Below are 18,689 nucleotides of genomic sequence, written 5' to 3' on the forward strand. Positions count from 1 at the left end.
AATCTCACACTTGTTGTTTGCTGACGACACATTGCTCTTTTTTAAAGCTGAAAAGAAGGAGGCAGAAGTGGTGAAGGAGGTTCTGACCAATTATGCACAAGGAACTGGACAGCTTATTAATCCTGCCAAGTGTTCGATTCTCTTCGGTGAAGCTTCTCCCTTATCAGTAAGTGAGGATATAAGAAACACTCTGCAGGTGGAGAGGGATAACTTTGAGGACAGATACCTAGGCTTCCCTACACCTGAGGGAAGAATGCATAAAGGGAGATTCCAGAGTCTGCAAGCAAAAATCGCGAAAAGGGTAATTCAATGGGGTGAAAATTTCCTTTCTAGTGGAGGAAAAGAGATCTTGATCAAGGCTGTTATCCAGGCCATACCAGTCTATGTGATGGGGCTTTTTAAGTTCCCAGATTCAGTCTGTGATGATCTAACTAAGATGACAAGGAATTTTTGGTGGGGTGCAGATAATGGCCGGAGGAGAACACATTGGAGGGCCTGGGATTCCCTGACGAAAGCAAAAATCAATGGGGTTTTAGGGTTCAGGGATTACAAACTGTTTAACCAGGCATTATTAGCTCGTCAAGCTTGGCGATTGATCGAATTCCCAAACAGTCTATGTTCCCAAGTGCTCAAGGCTAAATACTTTCCTCATGGTTCTCTGACTGATACAACCTTTAGTGCAAATGCTTCACCTACTTGGCATGGCATTGAATATGGTTTGGAATTATTGAAAAAGGGAATCATCTGAAGAATTGGGAATGGTAATTCAGTCAGAATATGGCGTGATCCTTGGATCCCGAGAGATTTGTCACGAAGGCCGGTTTCAGGTAAAGCAAACTGTAGACTGAAATGGGTATCAGATCTAATTGCAGTAGATGGAACTTGGGATTTAGTCAAGATCAATCAGTACTTTCTGAAAATAGATGCAGATATCATTCAGAAGATCTGTATTTCTGCTCGCTTGGAGGAGGATTTCATAGCCTGACATCCGGACAAAACTGGCAGATTTTCTGTTCGAAGTGCTTACAAGCTGGCCTTGCAGCTCGCCGACATGAATAATTGCTCAAGCTTGTCCTCTAGCAGACTTAATAAATCTTGGGAACTAATCTGGAAATGTAATGTCCCACAAAAGGTCAGGATTTTTGCTTGGAGGGTGGCTTCTAACAGCCTAGCAACCATGGAGAATAAGAAGAAGAGGAACTTGGAAAGATTTGATGTTTGCGGCATTTGTGACAGAGAAAAGGAAGATACAGGGCATGCATTATGCCGCTGTGTCCATGCAAATTCACTCTAGGTGAGTATGCACAAATCAGGGAGTATCTCCTTGGACATCAAATCCATCCAGTTCGGCAATTTTTGGCTCTTTGATTGTCTAGAAAAGCTGTCAGAGTATGAAAGAGCTCTAGTTCTCATGATCATTTGGCGAAACTGGTCTGTGAGGAATGAAGTTATGCACAATAAACCAGCCTCACCAATGGAGGTTTCGAAAAGATTTATAGAGAGTTATGTGGACTCTCTGTTCATGATCCGACAAAATCCCCAGGTGAACTTGGAGAAAGGAAAATATGTGATGAGTGTTAATTTCCCAAAAACTACAGCAATCCAACATACCCCTGGAGCGGAAAACCGTCGTTGGGAGAGGCCGAGGAATGGGTGGATGAAGCTAAATGTTGATGGCTCCTTTGACATTAATTCTGAGAAGGCATGTATCGGAATAATTCTTAGAAATTGCCTGGGTAATGTGATCTTCAGTTCCTGCAGATCTCTTGACAGTTGCAGTGGCCCCTTGGAAGCCGAACTGCGTGCATGTGTGGAAGGTCTTCACTTAGCGCTCCACTGGACTCTTCTTCCAATCCAAGTGGAAACTGATTGCAGCTCTGTGATCCAGCTCTTAAATCACCCAGACAAAGATCGTTCAGTTTTGGCTAATATAGTTCAGGAGGCTAAATTACTAATGGCTGGGGATTGGCAAATTGCTATAAGCAAAGCCCAGCGTAGTCAGAATGTTATCAGTCATTTTTTAGCAAACAAAGCTAGAGCTGAGTCCCTTTCTAGTTTTTGGCTAGGAGAAAATTGTACCTTTATCTCGCATTTTGTCGGCGAGGACTGTGATTAATATATTCTCCTTCCCCCCCCCCAAAAAAAAAAAAACTAACAACCCCCATTATACCACAAATCAGTGTTCCACCACGATGGAAAAAGAGGAAGCATACGCGTCACGTTTTAACAGAACAGCCTTAGCTCGCCGACCTTAAGCACTGGGCACACACAACCATCGCCATCCAACGGAAAACCATCACGACGTACGACAGCAACCCTCGCTACACGGCTCCATCACACGAAAAAAAACCACGAAAAAACGAGAGGCCGTGCACCGTTCCAGCGCATACGCACGCACAAAAACACCGTCCACTTTAGCCAACGGGACCGGCCGAAATCCCCAGCGCCCCATGCTTGTTGTGACTTGTCCGCAGGCGTAGCCAGCCACAACCACCCACCCATCAACGCCCCCGTGCTGATGACCGCAAGATTATTCTGGAAGAAGCGTGCGATAATCCAAACGCCGGGTTGACCGATCGGGGAAGCATCCGTGATTAATCGAGCACGGCTGAGACCACGAACAGCTTCATCGGTTGGCCTAATAGGCTAAAACAGAAATCAAATTTAATTATTTTAGAGCATATTCACTTTAATGCTATTTTCAACCATACCATTTTTTCGGTAAAATTGCTAAAAAAATATATACGTTTAGTTTGTTGTCAAATTTGATCAATACATAAGAAATCCTGCCAGGTTTATTTTGGTTACAATATGAAAAGGCTCTTAAATTTAATTTTGAAGTTTATTTTAAAATATTTTCAACGAAATTTCTTTTTAACGTTAGATTTTAAGTTACTATAATATAAACAAATATATACAAGTTTTATAACTAAGTTAACTTATTAAAAAATACGGGCAACCCATAAGACGGGAAGAATTCGGGTGGCCACTTGCAGGGTCGCACCGTTGCACGGCGGCGGCGAGAACCCACAGCCTCCCTGACTCGAAGCTGACGCGACCGTTTCGTGGCGATCGGGTTGGTTGGTTCCGATCCTTATCGCCCACCGAAGCCCAGCTCGGGCTAGGCTTGCCCTGGATCGGTTGGTGATGATTGCTGGCTCGCTCCGAAAGTTCCAGACGCGGCGGCTGCTTCTCCTTATCCGCAGCTCGATTTGTCTCGTTGATTTGGCAGTAAAACCTGCGCGGGTTTTCACCGGAACGGAGGGGGCAGGTTGCTCTGCGAGACGGGGATCCCTATGCTTGTGAGGTGAGGCGATTGTTTGATCCCAAGTACTAGGAGTATTAGCTGTTGTCAAGTTCGAAATATGGAGTAATATATGTAATCTCTAAATTAATAATATTTTGAACACGGCTTTCGGTGCAATATATCTGGAGCGTGAGAGCGATCTGGCTTAAGAACCATCGAAGAAATGGAATGGAATACTTGTGGTTTAGGGGGACAATCCTCCAAGGGAAACTGCTCCCAACTGTTTTCCTGAATACGTCACAAGTTGGAATCCAGCTCTGAATGCGTAGGGCGTACACAGTTCATCGTCTTATCGTAGATGGTAACAGTTGACAATTCAGCAGTAACCACAGGTTTTAAACTTTTAATTTATCACGAGGAAAAGGTTGTGTTCTGTTGGGGTTTGGAGAACTCAGGGCTCACGATTTCAACTAAACATGTAGGAGTACCCTATCTAATCCTCGGTCTTCTTCTCATTTATTGTTCAGCTGTGACTGATGCGATATGGTCTTCTTTGATCTGCGATCACACCACGCCCAGCTTAATTTATTCCAACGGCTAATGGAAACAGATGTGAGATCATAGCTTGCCTCACCGAAAGTATTTTCTTCTCTTCTTTCTTCGATTCCAAGTCACAGTCACACGGGTCGGCAGCTGGACTAATGTAACGACCAAATGCGAAGGCGAAGCCCATACCCGTTCCTTTTCAACAAAAAATGGGTTATCATCTGTAATTACCTTATTCAGCATGCAAAATACAAATATACAATTATAGAGTTATCATGCACAAATTGCTCAGGCGAGAGCTCTGTGAACTTGTGAAGGACAGGTGCCAGAAATGCAGGGTTGAAAGGAATCTGGAATTATAAAGTTGGAACTTTTAAATTTTTTTATAAAGTTGGATAGGAGTATAGGACACAGAACAATGCCCTCATCCTCAGGCTCAGCTGACCACTTTGATCATCAGCCTGGCCTCCACTCTCCAAGGCCAGAAAGAAAATTACAATTTTGTAATTTGAAGCTAAAATAACACTACTAGTGTCATACACACACTGCCAGTGGGCCCTTGGTCTTGTCTGTCCCCACTCTAAACTGAGTTTTTCTCTGGATGCTAAATTGGGTTGGCAAACAAATCACGGTTCTAATGACGTTGTGATGCTAGAGAGATATTATCGTAGATTCCTGCCTTTGCTGTAGTGGGGATCTGTGGGGTCAACCGTGCTGCCATGGCATGATGCAGACCAAGCAGATCTTTTTTTCCTCCATTACTTTTGCCTCCAACACGTTTGTATGATATGATAGTACATTAGTACTAGTAGTAAAAAAGCGATACGTTTAGATTATATATTAGAATAAAAAGTACTGAATGTTCTACAAATACTAATAATCATTGAATTAACATGGTCTAAAATAGCTAGAAATGGATACGTAACCGGTGTCCGCTGCACAGGGGAAGCTATACATAGGGAGCACCTCTGTGTACCTTCAGAGTGAATTAATACGAATTGGCATTAATGTATTGATTAGAAGTGTACATTTGGTTAGTCAAACTGTTTAAGAAATCCCTAACTAAGGGTTTAATTCTTTTTTTTCCTTGAATTTTCAAGAATGTGATAAGGATATTGTGGGACATGAAATTTATGAACAATAATTGACGAAATTTATCTTCTCTTATCAGTTGAAAAGGACACCTCCGAAATTGTCGAATGCAAATTGTATCGCCCATGACAGTATGGCACCAATAACTTTCACGTAACATAATGGACATCTCTTTCCCCGGCCTCAATGAATCGCAAGGAAAATGAAAGTGGGCCCCACAGGAGGACGGGTGGTGGGTCCCAGTGGGCTGGTAGTGGATAGGCCAGCCATCCACCCAGGCCCCTTCTTTCCTGTATGTCATCTGCGCCCTCATCCAAGGGCTTATCACCATCCATCATCAATCTATCCACTCCTTTATTTTTCCCATCTCTCTCCTTTTTTTACACATTTTTTTGGTAGACTATTTCTAAAATTTCACACTAAGATGTTATTATGGGCTTCCAAGAATCTTAACTATAGAATCATAAGCATCATCATGTAGTTTTTTTTTTACATCATCTAAAGGTTTTTTTTCTAAACATATATTCCAAAACAGAAAGAAAAGAGAGATGAGTAGAAAGTTGGCTTATAATAAGCCCACAAACTAATTAGTATTTCTTAATAAGCTCACAAACTAATTCTTTCATGCCTTATTTGTATATCCCCTCTCTCCCCCTTTGTCTCCTTCCCTTTCTTTATTCTGAAGCTTTTATCTTCTTCTCAAGCAAACCAAGAAACCAAAGCTGGCCATTGCAAACTGCTCATCTCTCTTGTTATAAAACCAAGGGGACCAGAGACCACAGGACAAAAGCTCCCTTCCCAGTTTCCCCCAAAGCTCCTTTCCCAGAGACCCCAAACCAAAGCAGCTTGCTTGCTTCTTTCGTTCTTCTTGCTTGCTTGCTTGCTTGATTGTTTGTTGCTTCTTGAGCCCCTCTCCTCCTTGCCCAAGTCTGTGTTTTTGTGGCAGACTTCAGCATAAGGGTGAAGCAAAGCATAGGGTCTGGTTTTGGGTTCTTGACAGAAGTCATGTTTCATGGTGGCAGGCCTTTGTCCCTCAGGGGCTCTCTCAAGGCGCTTGAAGCTGATATCCACCATGCCAACACCCTGTAAGCTCCTCTTCCCCCCTGTTCTTTTCATGCTTTATTGATTCTTGATGTTCTCTCTTGGTGTTTGATTGTTCTAGAAAAGTTGTAGAAAAGGGAAAGCTGACCTTTTTATTTCTGATTTTGAGTATTTTTAAAAAAAAAAGAATTTGTGGGGATAGTTCGTTCTTGGTGTTCTTGAGTGATACTAATAGATGATTCTGTTTGTTTTCAGGGCGCATGCTATACACAGGGCCTATGGGGGTGCCTGTGTGCAGATGAGGCTGTCTTACAGCTCCATGGCTCCAATCATCCTTAACCTCATCCAGTGGATGGATTGCAGCTGCTCCCTTTCATATACCCTCCCTAGTTACCTAGGTCTCCTTGAGGTTCTTGTGTACAAGGTATATCGAATTCTTGATCCTTGCAAGCCTTGCAATATATGAATTGGGGGCAATTTTGGGGATTTTAATAATCCATGGTAATGGTGCTCACAATCTCACCTGCTACTGTTATACCTCCAGGTATATGTTGATGAGGATGCCTCTATATCCACCAACATTGAAAGGAGAGCAAGCCTCAAGGAATTCTATGGTATGATCTTAATCTTGATCTTCAAGTTCCAATTTTGGGCTCTTATTGCCCTCTTGCAGTGACTGACTTTGGGACCATGGAATGCAGCTGTAATATATCCATTCTTGCAACAACTCGAGGGGAATTTGATGGAGAAAGACTGCAACGAGAAAGGATGGTGCAAGGAGGCGGCCTCGGGTGGCGGCGGCCGGAAGCTTTACGCCGACGATAAGGACGACGAGAGGGAAGATGAGTGCGGCATTTGCTTGGAGACTTGCACCAAGATGGTCCTTCCAAATTGCAACCATGCCATGTGCATCAACTGTTATCGAGACTGGTAATTTGCTCCCTCTCACCCTTGCTTATCCGTTTGAGTATTTAAGTAGTATATATATGATACCCGTGCAACGATATTTATCAATTATAGGCCCCATGTCACATGACACCATAAAAGATTGCAAATTGCTTTGAAGTTTGAACATTGCATTTCCACTGTGCAAATATGTTACTATTGGTTCAGTTCTTTTTTTTTTCAAACTTGGCGCTGTTTGTGAGCTGCTCCTACCCATTCTTTGTGTTGGTAATAGTAGAGAGATGGTAGTTGAACTGTTCAACAGCCCATCATAGTCTTGATGTGCACAATCTTGAATTTTTCAACCTGCATTTCGTCTAGTTGAAGCTTACACTCTTCCCAAAAGTTGAAGCATATATGTTCCGTTCTTCACTGTAGTTGTGGGGGACTGCAATTTTTCAGTTTCAATTTACTTAGACAATGCCATAATTGCTTGGTACCTGCAGTTCATTCTATTTGTAATAAACTACTTAGACAATGCCATAGAAGGAAGACTTGAGAGGATTATTTCCGTTATCCCTTTAATGAATACTGCTCTGTCAGTTTAATCACAAATTGTGGTACTTCATGCCATTTCTAAATGCCCCTTATATTGTTATTTAAAAAGAAAACAATTATCACTAGTTCTATGAATAGGAGACAACCAGGTGAGCATAGTCATAAATTAAAAGGAAGATCGCATTAGTGTTGACTGCGGAGATCGCAAAACCAAATTTGAAGGGATAATTAGAAGGACAGTGGGGTACATTTTACATTTGGGATTCTAAATCCTAAATGATGTTCTCTTAGCTGGCAGATCTTACTTGTTTCTGAAGAGAGGTGCTACAAGGAAGCCTCCTGCGTGGCATAGATAGTATATGAGTACTACTATATAATACTCCCTCCTTCCCTAAATGTTTGACGCCGTTGACTTTTTAAAATATATTTGACCGTTCGTTTTATTCAAAAACTTTTGTGAAATACGTAAAACTATATGTATACATAAAAGTATATTTAACAATAAATCAAATGATAGGAAAAGAATTAATAATTACTTAAATTTTTTGAATAAGACGAACAGTCAAACATTTTTAAAAAAGTCAACGGCGTCAAACATTTTGGGATGGAGGGAGTAGTATATCATGTGTCTCTTTAATGATAAATCAACTGGCGGCTTATTAGAAACTTTGGTCTGTCAATTGCTTCTTCTGGAACATTGCTTCAGAATAGATATACTAGTCTATTGCAACTATCATTGCAGATGCATTTGGTAAGTTGGCCACTGGCTATCCTGATTATGTTAGTTCCAGCCCTCCAGGTGCTTAAAATCCCAGCAAGCAGAGCACTCAAACTATGAAACTACTATTACTGGAAAACTTTTTTGTGATCCGTCTTCTATTGGATCTTGACTTGCTTCCTGCCAAGCTGATTTTGCATTTGGAGGAATTTGAGTGGTCGTTTGCGCAACTATTCTTCAGTTATCGGTTTCAAACTTTTTTTGCATATTCAGCCATCCTCCCATTTGTATTCATTCCTATTCATCAGATTGGTTTCAAACTCTTGTTTGAGCCTAGTCAGGCATCTTCCCATTTGTGTTTATTCCATTTCATCAGATTCCGACCCTAACAATTCACATCATGGGTTTTCAGGTACACAAGATCTCAGTCATGCCCGTTCTGCCGCGGGAGCCTGAAGAGAGTCCGATCAAGGGACCTCTGGGTGCTCACCGGAGACGACGACGTGATCGACACCGTGACGCTGGAGAAGGAGAATGTGAGGCACTTCCACAGCTTCATCGACAGCCTGCCCCTCATAGTCCCTGACAACCTCTTGCTGGTGTACTACGACTACCTAGTCTGACGAAGCTCAGCTCTCCTCTTCTGAAAGATATTGAGATTCAGAGTTCAGTACGTGTTCCGGGCAGCCGACCATCCTCTGCAGATTGAGTCTGGCTAGCGAAATGCCATGCCGTCAATGGCGAAGACGACGACACCATTGCTCCTTATTAGGGCTGGGCTCTGCGTAATCGCATTGTTTGTTGTAATAAGTGTATATACAGAATTAAAAAGAGATATTGGGGAAGATGGTTTTCTCATGTTTAACTACTTGTTTGGCACTTCTGCTCTGGCAAATTGCCAAATGATTCAGAAAAGGGACAGGTGCTGGGTGTTTATTGACCTGCACCAACTGTCGATTTATTTGCATTTGCTCCCTAGGTGATAATGTGATATCAAGCGTCCATGCCAAGTACATAATGATAGGTTTTAACTCGATCAATCGATCCTATGAGCATCATAGGTTCACATCATAGTTATGGGTCATTTGGCTTGTGCACTAGGACCATTCCATGTCATTTTCCAAGCCACATGAAGTTTCTCGACAATCGAAAGAGAATAATTCCACATGACGACGACTTCGATTCCTTGCGTCTGAAACAACAATTCTGAGTAATCCGGCACAGACAACCTCAGGCAGTCAGGTGATCACTGTTCCAATCATGTTTCAGACATAGCCGCAGCAAAATCACATGCTTATTCTAACTAAAAAAAATGGGGAGTTGTGGTTAACACGAACGGTGATGAAGAGCTACATTCAGCTTCAGCAATCAGAATCTGGGCAAGGGCAAGGGGCAACTATCAATACATTCCCACAAGTCCACAACGTTGAGTAGGTGTTTGTATTGGAAGATTTTGTTTAAAGGATCTGAAGAATTGCATTAGAGAATATTTGCCATATATACATGATTTCGAAGATCAACCCTATCTCCATATTCAATCTCTATATTTCTATCATATATATACATGATTTCGGAAGATCAACCCAATCCCCATATTCTGTCAAAAATAGAACTCTAACGCAATCTCCATATCTGTCATATCGAATGCTTGATAAAAAAAACACAGATACAGAACCCGTGTTTTACATTTGTCTAATTTCCACGTTTTAGACATTTAGACAATATATTTTTTAGGTCGAGCATCGCCTCAACGTAGAGAATTACTCGTTGCGATGAGCATCACATTTGGTAATTCAACAGCAAAACTTGTTAAAAAGAAAAAAACACCGCGGGAACCGAGACACAGCAAAACGCCATATAGGTAAAAGGTTTAATTAACATAGGAGTACAGCAGAAAATAACAATAAAAAGATAGCATGGAATTAAAGCCGCTGCTCCAATTTACCATACGCAGCATTTGATTACAGGAATACCAAAAAACTACTACCGATGACAGGTATTAATTATTAAAAAGCACAGGTTCAGATTATTGCGACAAAAGTTTTTGATACCCGTAAGATTGGACGCTTGATAGCCAAACCACACTCAGAACCCTAAATATGCATACGGAGGATGTCCAATCGGATCTTCAGCCACCACCAGAGGCAGATCAGTACTTGTAGTCCTTGACGTGAAGGCTCTCAGAGGCACCCTCGCCGAGCACAGCATCACCCTGGTATGTACCAAGGGTAGCCTCAGAGTTGGCCTTGCACCTGGTGATGAAGGCCTTCTGCGCCTTCACCACGTTCTCCGTCTTGCCGCCCCAGGCCTTGAGCGTGCTCTGCTGAAGAGCACGGCCGAAGGAGAAGGACAGAGCCCACGGCTTCTTGGTGCTGAGCTTGTTCATGGCGTTGAGGTTCACGGTCGCCTCCTCCTCGCTCTGTCCACCAGAGAGGAAGACAATGGCAGGCACGGCAGCAGGGACAGTCCTCTGGAGGGCGCGGACGGTGTACTCGGCGATGAGCTGAGGGGAAACCTTCTTGGATTCAGATCCTGGGGTGACCATGTTGGGCTTCAGGAGGGAACCCTCCAGGAGGACATGGTGTTCGTTGAGGGCCTTGTAGCAGGCAGCGAGGACCTTCTCGGTGACATAGGCACAGCGCTCAATGTCATGAGAGCCATCGACAAGGATCTCAGGCTCGACAATCGGCACCAGCCCGTTCTCCTGGCAGATGATGGCATAGCGAGCAAGACCCTGAGCATTCAGGTCAATGGAAAGCTGCGATGGCTCGTTGGGGCCAATCTTGAGGACGGCACGCCACTTGGCGAAGCGAGCACCGGCCTCGTAGTACTTGGCGCAACGCTTGCCAAGGTCATCGTGGCCCTGGGTGGTGGTCTCTTTGTTGGTGCCGGCAACCTCAACGGTACCCTTGTCAACCTTGATGCCAGGGAGGACACCACCCTCCTTGAGGACATCGACGAAGGGCTTGCCGTCCTTGGTCTTCTGGTACAGGGTCTCCTCGAAGAGGATCACACCACTTAGGTGCTGGAGGGCACCAGGGGTGGTGAAGAGCAGCTCGCGGAGAGAGCGGCGGTTCTCCTCAACGTTCTCGACATTGATGCTGGCAAAGCGCTTGCCAATGGTGCCAGTGGACTCATCTGCAGCAAGGATACCCTTGCCAGGAGTGCCAATGTAGGCAGCGTTCTTGATGAGCTCGTCTGCAAGACAACAGAGATATTTAGAACACAGTGCAGCTTACTCTAATTATACTAAATTCTCTGATAAAACTATGCTCAGTGCACCTAACCAATTAAGCGATACAGAATGAACCAATACATAATTTCTACTAAAAACATGCACGTCATCCGATCACTTTACCATAAACCGCTTCTGTATAACTACTGCATCTGCATAAGCTAAAGCAACTGGCAGATACAAAATAAGCATCTTGATGGAAAATAATTAGGTCGTGACTAGATAAGCACCAGGAAAGTATATTACTTTATTTACCAAAAAAAGATTTTGAGTTTTATAGATCGACTAATAAAGTAGCAACTTCAAGTAAATAGAAGGCAAAATCAATCTAGAACGAGTCACACAACCGAACAGAACTATGGGCGTGATAATCTAGGAAGAGCAACCGCGCTAATCACTTCACACATCCGATTGACGCGTAAGAACACTAAGACTAATCATCGGGCATAACTCATAATTGCTAAAAACATGATCTGACTCCCGGTCCATAAACCCTTCACAGAGCAGCCAAACCCCTAAAACTAAAGCAGACGCACTGCACTGCACCCAAACCAACAATCACCTGAACAGATCTAGTGAATTTCTCGAACCCTATCGCCTGTTCGCGAGTACCACTAGATCCAGTGATACGCAACGGCAAACAGCAAGCAGATCTAAACATGCATCATCGGAAAAGAAAAAAAGCGCAAGAACAGCGAACCACGAACAGATCGAGAGCGCGCGCGCGATGAGCGAAACAGTAGAAAAGGGCGGAGGGAAGCGTACCCTTGTACTTGCCGCAGTAGGCCGACATGGTTGCTGAGGAATCGAGAGGACGCAAAGGAGATTTGGGGGAGACTGGTTTGGCAGGGGAGGAGGCGACTGTGGAGAAAAAGATGAGAAGGGAGACGGGTTATAAAGAGGAGAGTCCAGCCTTGTACGCGCGGGGGGGTGGGGAAGAGTAGAGGAGATGCGATCTGGGTGCCGATGCCGAGAGCCCCCGAGAACTATGTGCCGCCTACTACTCGTGTGGCCCCTGGTTTCCTCTGTATTTCCGTGCAAACCCTTGCCCCGCACAGGGGATTCGGTCACGCATTTGATTCTGCTGTTCTCCGTCACGCTTTGTACCGGTCAGTCCTATATGTAGTATACTCTGTACAATTACAATTCTTTGTTTGGCTTTTTTGCATTGTTCTGTCATCCAATTATGCAATGCACTTCAAAGGTGTTTATGCTTGACTTGATCTGAAGTTCTGAACCACACAATGATAGACAAGCGTGATCACGTTAATGAGTGGTTAGTAAGAACTTCCTGGGTCACGTTAATGACGTCCAGCCAGCGTATGATGTGGAGTACTACAGAAAACACCAGCTATAATGGGCAGTAGTATTTTCCTAACATTCTCGGGGGGCATGCGGAAAAGCTCTTCCCGTTCTCTCCCGAACCCGACTGCACTCACGGGTTCACCGCACGTCCGCACCTCACCTCACCCAACCGTGCCACCCACCCCCGGATGACCCAAACCAGACGCGATGCGACGCCCCGCCCCAAGCGGCTGTCGTCGTTTGTCCAGCACTGCAGCACACGCCGACGCGCGGGTCCCAGAGGAGTCCACCCGTCACACGCGCGCCGCCTCCGCATGGGCGAGCGGTTTTCCTCGTCGCGGCCCCTCTCCGCGCCGCTGCGGCGCGCGTCGCGGTATTGGACTGGGACCCCACCCCACACCCCCGCCCACCACGGCACACGCGTCCACCCCTCGCGCGGGGCGGCCTCGGATGGCGTGGCGGGGAGCCCGGGAAGCGTGAATCCGTCGGTTCGCAAGCGGTTTCCTGGAGTAGGTCGCCGCAACGTCACGAGGAGAGCGACGTATACCTGGCACGGCACGGCACGCTCCCGTTTCGGAGGCGCCGCGGTTGCGGTTGCGCCCGGTTTTCCTCCGTCTCAGCCCCCGCCTCCCCACCACCCATCTGTGCGGCGCGGTGCGTGCGACTCCCTCTTCCTCGTGACCTCGTGAGCCCGTTTCCTTTCGGCGATTCGACGTGCAACGCCAACGCGAGACGTGCTCCGCGCTTGTGGGGGTACGTAACGCCACGCCAATACGATCCGGCGTGATTCCGCTCGCCATGACACAGGTGAAACGGTGAATAACTGAACATGCCGGAATCGCGTGCGCTACGATATGGCTATTGGCTAGTGGCCGTGGTGCATCGCCACGTACGCCATTCGCTGGACGGCAAGCGCATACTCGCATGACGTAGTCGCGCATCAACCCGTCACGATCGAAGCTTTAGCTTTTCCTTCCGGGCACAAACGAACAGGGTAATAGACGGGAATGTGAAAAACGAAAGGCCGAGGGAGTACGAGTACGACTGTACGAGACAGCAGCGATAGTAGGTCACTAGTGGTAATTTTGCATATCGCGCCGGCGCCGGTCACAATCGGCGCCGCGTCGGCCTCGAAATCAAATGGATGCTTCGACAAGTTGGACGTAGAACAAACAGCAGCTTGGAATAATCTGGTTTATCCGGCAACGAGCCCGACAGGGACCTGAAAGCTGAAAACGCCATGGGCAATTATGATACGAACGGGCGTTTCTGATGAGTGGCGACGTGCGCCGGTGCAGGACCTGGAGGAGTACAAGATCAAGTATCATTTTGCTTCCAAACATTTTTTAGTTGAAACGCCGACTTGATCGAGAATCTTGCGATAATTATTCTCGTTTATGCGAGGGAAGCCAGTTCAACTCATCGTTCGACGACTTTATTCTATTTTCGGTAGCCAGTTGGGACTTAAGTCTCCAATATTGAAATCAGAATTTGGATCGTACTCAGTTGACGCCTATAATAAGTTGTCTAAAAACAGATTCATAGAAGAGGGCCGCTTATATACCTTTTCTACTCTAGTTCCAATGGCTATCTAGTCTCGACTGCACCGCAGGAAAGTTCTAAAGATGGGCCTTGCTCTTAATTTTCAGAGAGAATCCACTCAGTACCACTGAGTTCGTCAAGGTTCATCAATATACCACCGACTTTGTCAACATCCATTATATACCATCGCCTTTGCTTTAACCTCTACAATTTACCATCACAGCTACAAACTGTTAAGTTGCATTGAGAAAAAGACAAATATGCCCTTAGGACGTGTCAAGACCAGTAACACTATAACCATGCCAAGTAGGGTTCTGGGAGTGATAATAACTGAGAGAATGTACAACATGACTACACATGTGAAAAATATCTCAACATGATTAGAAATAATAATGAGGATATAATAGGTGTATGAATAATGTACAGCATGTGGGCAATACAGCATGTGGGCAAGGAAATTCATCCATAAAAGGTGCATAGCACAATTTGACAGTAAGGTGCATAATATCCAATGTCCAAGTTTGGCATAAGCAAGTTCAACATTACAAAAGCTAAATAAATAAGTTAAATGGCACAGATGTTACAAGCACATATCCCAGGATAGAAACCACAACATGTAACATCAAATTAATTTCCTCTTGCTTCTAGTTGACATGGATGGGCTAGTTGATGTCAATTTCTTCTTACTTCTAGTTGACATAGATGGGCTATCTGGTAGTGCTGTTATGGCCTTATTTTTCCCCTTGGCCTTTGCTTTTGGTGGTGGTGTGCTCGCTTCTGTTACTGTTACAGGAAGGAGAGCACATTGGTTTTGTGTTTGATTTGGGCCACTTGAACTACAAGGAAAGAAGGTCATGCATATATTAGAATAGGCACAACACAATATAGGAATTAAAAACATTTGAATTGTATACCTCACTGATGTAGCATTTGCATTTGCACAAGTAGTTAAATTACAACTAGAACTATCAGGTGCAGCTGCCCTCTTCTTTTTGCTACACCAAAACGAAGAACTAATGATCAGATTTACGAAATTGAAGTGAAAAGGAGTACCATGTGATTAGATTTAAGTTATACTAGTTACCTTGGTGGGCCAACCAAAGTTGGAGTTGAAGTTGAAGTGACAATTTGTACTGTATTGGCAGCACATGTACTTGAATTTGATGGTGTTGTTTTCTTTCTCTTTTGCCTAGATCGATTGATTTGACAACAATTATAACAAGTCTCTTATAGCAATGTAATGAATGCTGAAATCAAATAGAGGAAGGAAAATACCTTGTTTTTGCTGAAAGAGCATATGCTTCCTTAGCATCTGGATCAGCTTCTTTGCATGTCTGCCATCTATGACCAAAGTTGTGGCAAATAGGGCATTTTTGGCTACCTGACCTACCCTTACTAGTGCCTTTCCCTTCAGCTCCACCCTTACACCTTCTATTCCTAGGTCTACCTGCACTTCTCTTTAAAATTGGTGGATAAAGAAAGAAGCCATGTGTACTCTCTGGCCATTGTGACATGTCAGTAAGACTAGGAATACGTGGAGTATATGCAGCTGCAAACTTAGCCACACTATAGCATTCATCTACAAAAGAGTCTATGTGCAAACCCCTCACTGATGTTATGAACGACAATGCGTGTATACAAGGCTTTCCGAAAACTTGCCATTCTCTGCATGTGCATGTTTTTTCTTCCAAGTTCACCACATGCCTCTTCCCACCTAAGTATACAGCCCATAAGTAACTATAAAAGTGCACATTTTAGACTAAAACAATGACTGAAATACTAACCTGGAGATTTCTCAGTAACTTCAGCTTCCAAATCATCACTCCTATCAACATCTAAGTCCAGATCTCTCTTGATTTAGCATTCAACTCTCTCATCACACTTGGGAGTATAATCTGTCCTTGCAGCTTGTTGGCAAGCTTTTTCCTTTTTTGAAACATCTTCATAGTCTTTCTTCTGATCTTGTCCATCAACTCAAATAACATCAGGCCTTTGTGCTTATTGATCCAGTTATTAAAGCTTTCAGCAAGATTATTGGTAACATAATCAACCTTTGAGGCAGAAGAGAACTTGCTTCTAGACCATAACCTAAAAGGAAGATGGAATTAAGTAATGCATGAGCAGGGAGCATCAAGTAATGCATGAACATATGAGAATTAAGTTACCTTGGGTGGTGTTGATTCAAGTATAATATTGCTTCTGGCTTAGCAGCCTCAATTTTTCCCATGTGATAGGAGTGAGACTGTTCTGTCCATGCATATGCAGCTGGCCACAAATGTTCATCAAAAACTTTGCCATGGAACTTTAGCTTGAAGTTGGTAACTAGGTGACGCATACATTCTCGATGCTCTACGCCCTCAAAGACCTCCTCAACAGCAAAATCAATCCCTTTGCCTGCATCTGTGCATATTGCTAAATCATCCATGTTACCAATGGCCAACCGCAATTTCTCCATGAACCAAATCCAATTCTCACTTGTTTCTGAATCAATGATGCCATAAGCCACTGGGTATAGCCAATTGTGGCCATCAATTGCACAAGCTGTTGCTAATTGGCCTCTATATTTCCCTGTCAAATGAGTGCTGTCGATTGCCAAGTAAGGCCTACAACCAGCTCTAAACCCATCAATGCATGGCTTGAAAGCTACAAACATTCTTGTGAACCTTCGCTTCTCCTTGAATGTCATGTGGTCAATAGATATTAAACTTCCTGGACACCTCTTCTCAATTTCTCCCTTCCACCTATATAGCTTGTCAAAGCTGCTGTCCCAATCACCAAACAACCTTTTACGTGCTAATTCTTGACCAGTCCACACTCTCTTGTAGTTGACATTTATCTTGTGGTGTTCTTTTATCCTCCTTACTAACTCGGCAGTTCCAACACTTGGGTCTTCCCTCATCCATTCAATCACCCTCTCACATATCCATGCCTTGGATGCCCTCTTCAACTTCTCATCTCTTCTAGTGCTTGCACACTCATGGTCAGCCACATGAACCTTGACCTACACATGGATACACAAAAAAGAAATAAAAGTCAGGTGCAATTATATAGAAGATATCATCACACAAAAAAAAACATAAGACCATCCAGGTTACCTTAAAATGTGTCCACCATGTTATCTGCCAAATTACCATCCTCTAATGGTTCATTACTGATCTGAGAAATACATGCCTGAGAGGGGATAGGAACTGATGGTGTACACAGCTTGCCAATGATGGACTCATCACTTGAACCATTAATTGTGATAAACACATCACCAGTTTTATTTTGCCCAAAACACTTTAACATTGTCATCAAATCATTATCAGAAGATATTGTGCAAAACAGATTCAAACCACTATCAAGGTACTGCACTGTTACAGTTTCATCTATGCCCCATGGATACTTCTCACAAATGTCATCAACAAAGTCTTTAAAATTAGTGGTGTCGGAATCAATTGTCCAATCAAACACCCATGCACCCTCAAATCTACTGCCCGCGCGAATAATTCTCACCGTGAGAACATAAGTGGAATATGGATCCACCCTGTGGATCCACACATTGGAAATAAACTTAACAACCAAAACCAGAAATGCACAAATATACAAGTCTAGGAACCATAAATGCACAACATACAAGTTTAGGAGAGGGGAAATTACCCATCTTGGATGCCAACGGAGGGAGCAACAACGGCAATCGGCACCGGGACGACTTCCTTTGACGACGATGGCGGCAGCATAAGGGCATCTTCTCCCATCGGCAGCATAGGGGCATCTTCTCCCATCGGCAGCACATGGGCATTTTCTCCCGTCGGCAGCACCTCATTCGACGACGACGACGGCACCACCAGCAGCAGCGGCACAAGGGATGGAGGCGCCGTGGCCGGCGGTTGTGGAGGCGCTGGGGCCGGCGGTTGTGGCGGCGCCAGGGCCGGCGGTCGGGGCGGCACCGGGGACGGCTGTCGCATTGGGGACGACGATAGGGAGGGAGGCGGCTCACCCGTTGGAGTAGGGCCGCCCATAGCGGCGAGAGGGTCGGGGGGCAGCCGGGGGGAGAGGGGGCAGAGATGCAGCGGGGAGGGGGGCGGAGATGCGGCGCGGCGGCGGGCAGAGCTGCGGCGGCGGGCGGAGATGCGACGCGGAGGTTGCGTGGCGGCGCTGGTGCTAGTGCTAGGAAGGGATGGAAGAGAGGATTGACTGGGCGCTGGAGAGGATTGACTGGTTAGGGTTAGATGACTCAAAGGGCATTTCGGTCATTACGGAAAAATATAACAGTACAAACGGAGTATAGCTAACGGACTGTGGACGGCGATGATAAATTGTAGAGGTTAAAGCAAAGATGATGGTATATAATGGATGTTGACAAAGTCGGTGGTATATTGTTGAACCTTGACGAACTCAGTGGTACTGAATGGATTCTCTCTAATTTTTAATTCATTCCAATGAATTAAATACGGAGTAGTGGCCATTATGTTTGCATACGCTGTCAGGCTACAAAGTATATGACCTAACGAGGTTTTGCTTATCAAATTGCCGTCAGA

At 44.7% G+C, this 18,689-nt stretch overlaps 3 protein-coding genes across 4 annotated transcripts; 1 reads left to right on the forward strand and 2 right to left on the reverse strand.

Moving 5' to 3' along the window:
• Positions 1–5,599: 5,599 nt before the first annotated feature.
• LOC127763210 (E3 ubiquitin-protein ligase AIRP2-like) lies at positions 5,600–9,054 on the forward strand. The gene is made up of 5 exons (XM_052287854.1): positions 5,600–5,970; positions 6,182–6,350; positions 6,471–6,540; positions 6,628–6,856; positions 8,500–9,054. Exons 1-5 carry the CDS (start codon positions 5,891–5,893, stop codon positions 8,708–8,710), a joined length of 759 nt encoding a protein of 252 aa, XP_052143814.1. The 5' UTR covers positions 5,600–5,890; the 3' UTR covers positions 8,711–9,054.
• Positions 9,055–9,945: 891 nt separating this feature from the next.
• On the reverse strand, positions 9,946–12,254 carry LOC127763201 (fructose-bisphosphate aldolase 3, cytoplasmic). Its single transcript, XM_052287842.1, has 2 exons — positions 12,088–12,254; positions 9,946–11,285 (listed from the first exon to the last, which is right to left on the reverse strand). The coding sequence occupies exons 1-2, from the start codon at positions 12,113–12,115 to the stop codon at positions 10,237–10,239; spliced, it is 1,077 nt and encodes a 358-aa protein (XP_052143802.1). The 5' UTR covers positions 12,116–12,254; the 3' UTR covers positions 9,946–10,236.
• Positions 12,255–14,615: 2,361 nt separating this feature from the next.
• On the reverse strand, positions 14,616–18,334 carry LOC127755151 (uncharacterized). Of its 2 annotated transcripts, XM_052280798.1 has the most exons (8): positions 17,809–18,333; positions 17,265–17,695; positions 16,335–17,170; positions 15,954–16,257; positions 15,445–15,883; positions 15,254–15,358; positions 15,084–15,164; positions 14,616–15,005 (listed from the first exon to the last, which is right to left on the reverse strand). In XM_052280798.1, exons 2-4 carry the CDS (start codon positions 17,301–17,303, stop codon positions 16,005–16,007), a joined length of 1,128 nt encoding a protein of 375 aa, XP_052136758.1. In that variant the 5' UTR covers positions 17,304–17,695; positions 17,809–18,333; the 3' UTR covers positions 14,616–15,005; positions 15,084–15,164; positions 15,254–15,358; positions 15,445–15,883; positions 15,954–16,004. The 2 variants fall into 2 exon arrangements, with proteins under 2 accessions (XP_052136758.1, XP_052136765.1); XM_052280805.1 differs by lacking the exon at positions 17,265–17,695 and having other exon boundaries at positions 17,809–18,334.
• Between the last annotated feature and the right edge of the window lie 355 nt (positions 18,335–18,689).

The sequence above is a fragment of the Oryza glaberrima genome, chromosome 1 (genome assembly GCF_000147395.1).
Source record: "Oryza glaberrima chromosome 1, OglaRS2, whole genome shotgun sequence".
Taxonomy (NCBI): Eukaryota; Viridiplantae; Streptophyta; class Magnoliopsida; order Poales; family Poaceae; genus Oryza; species Oryza glaberrima.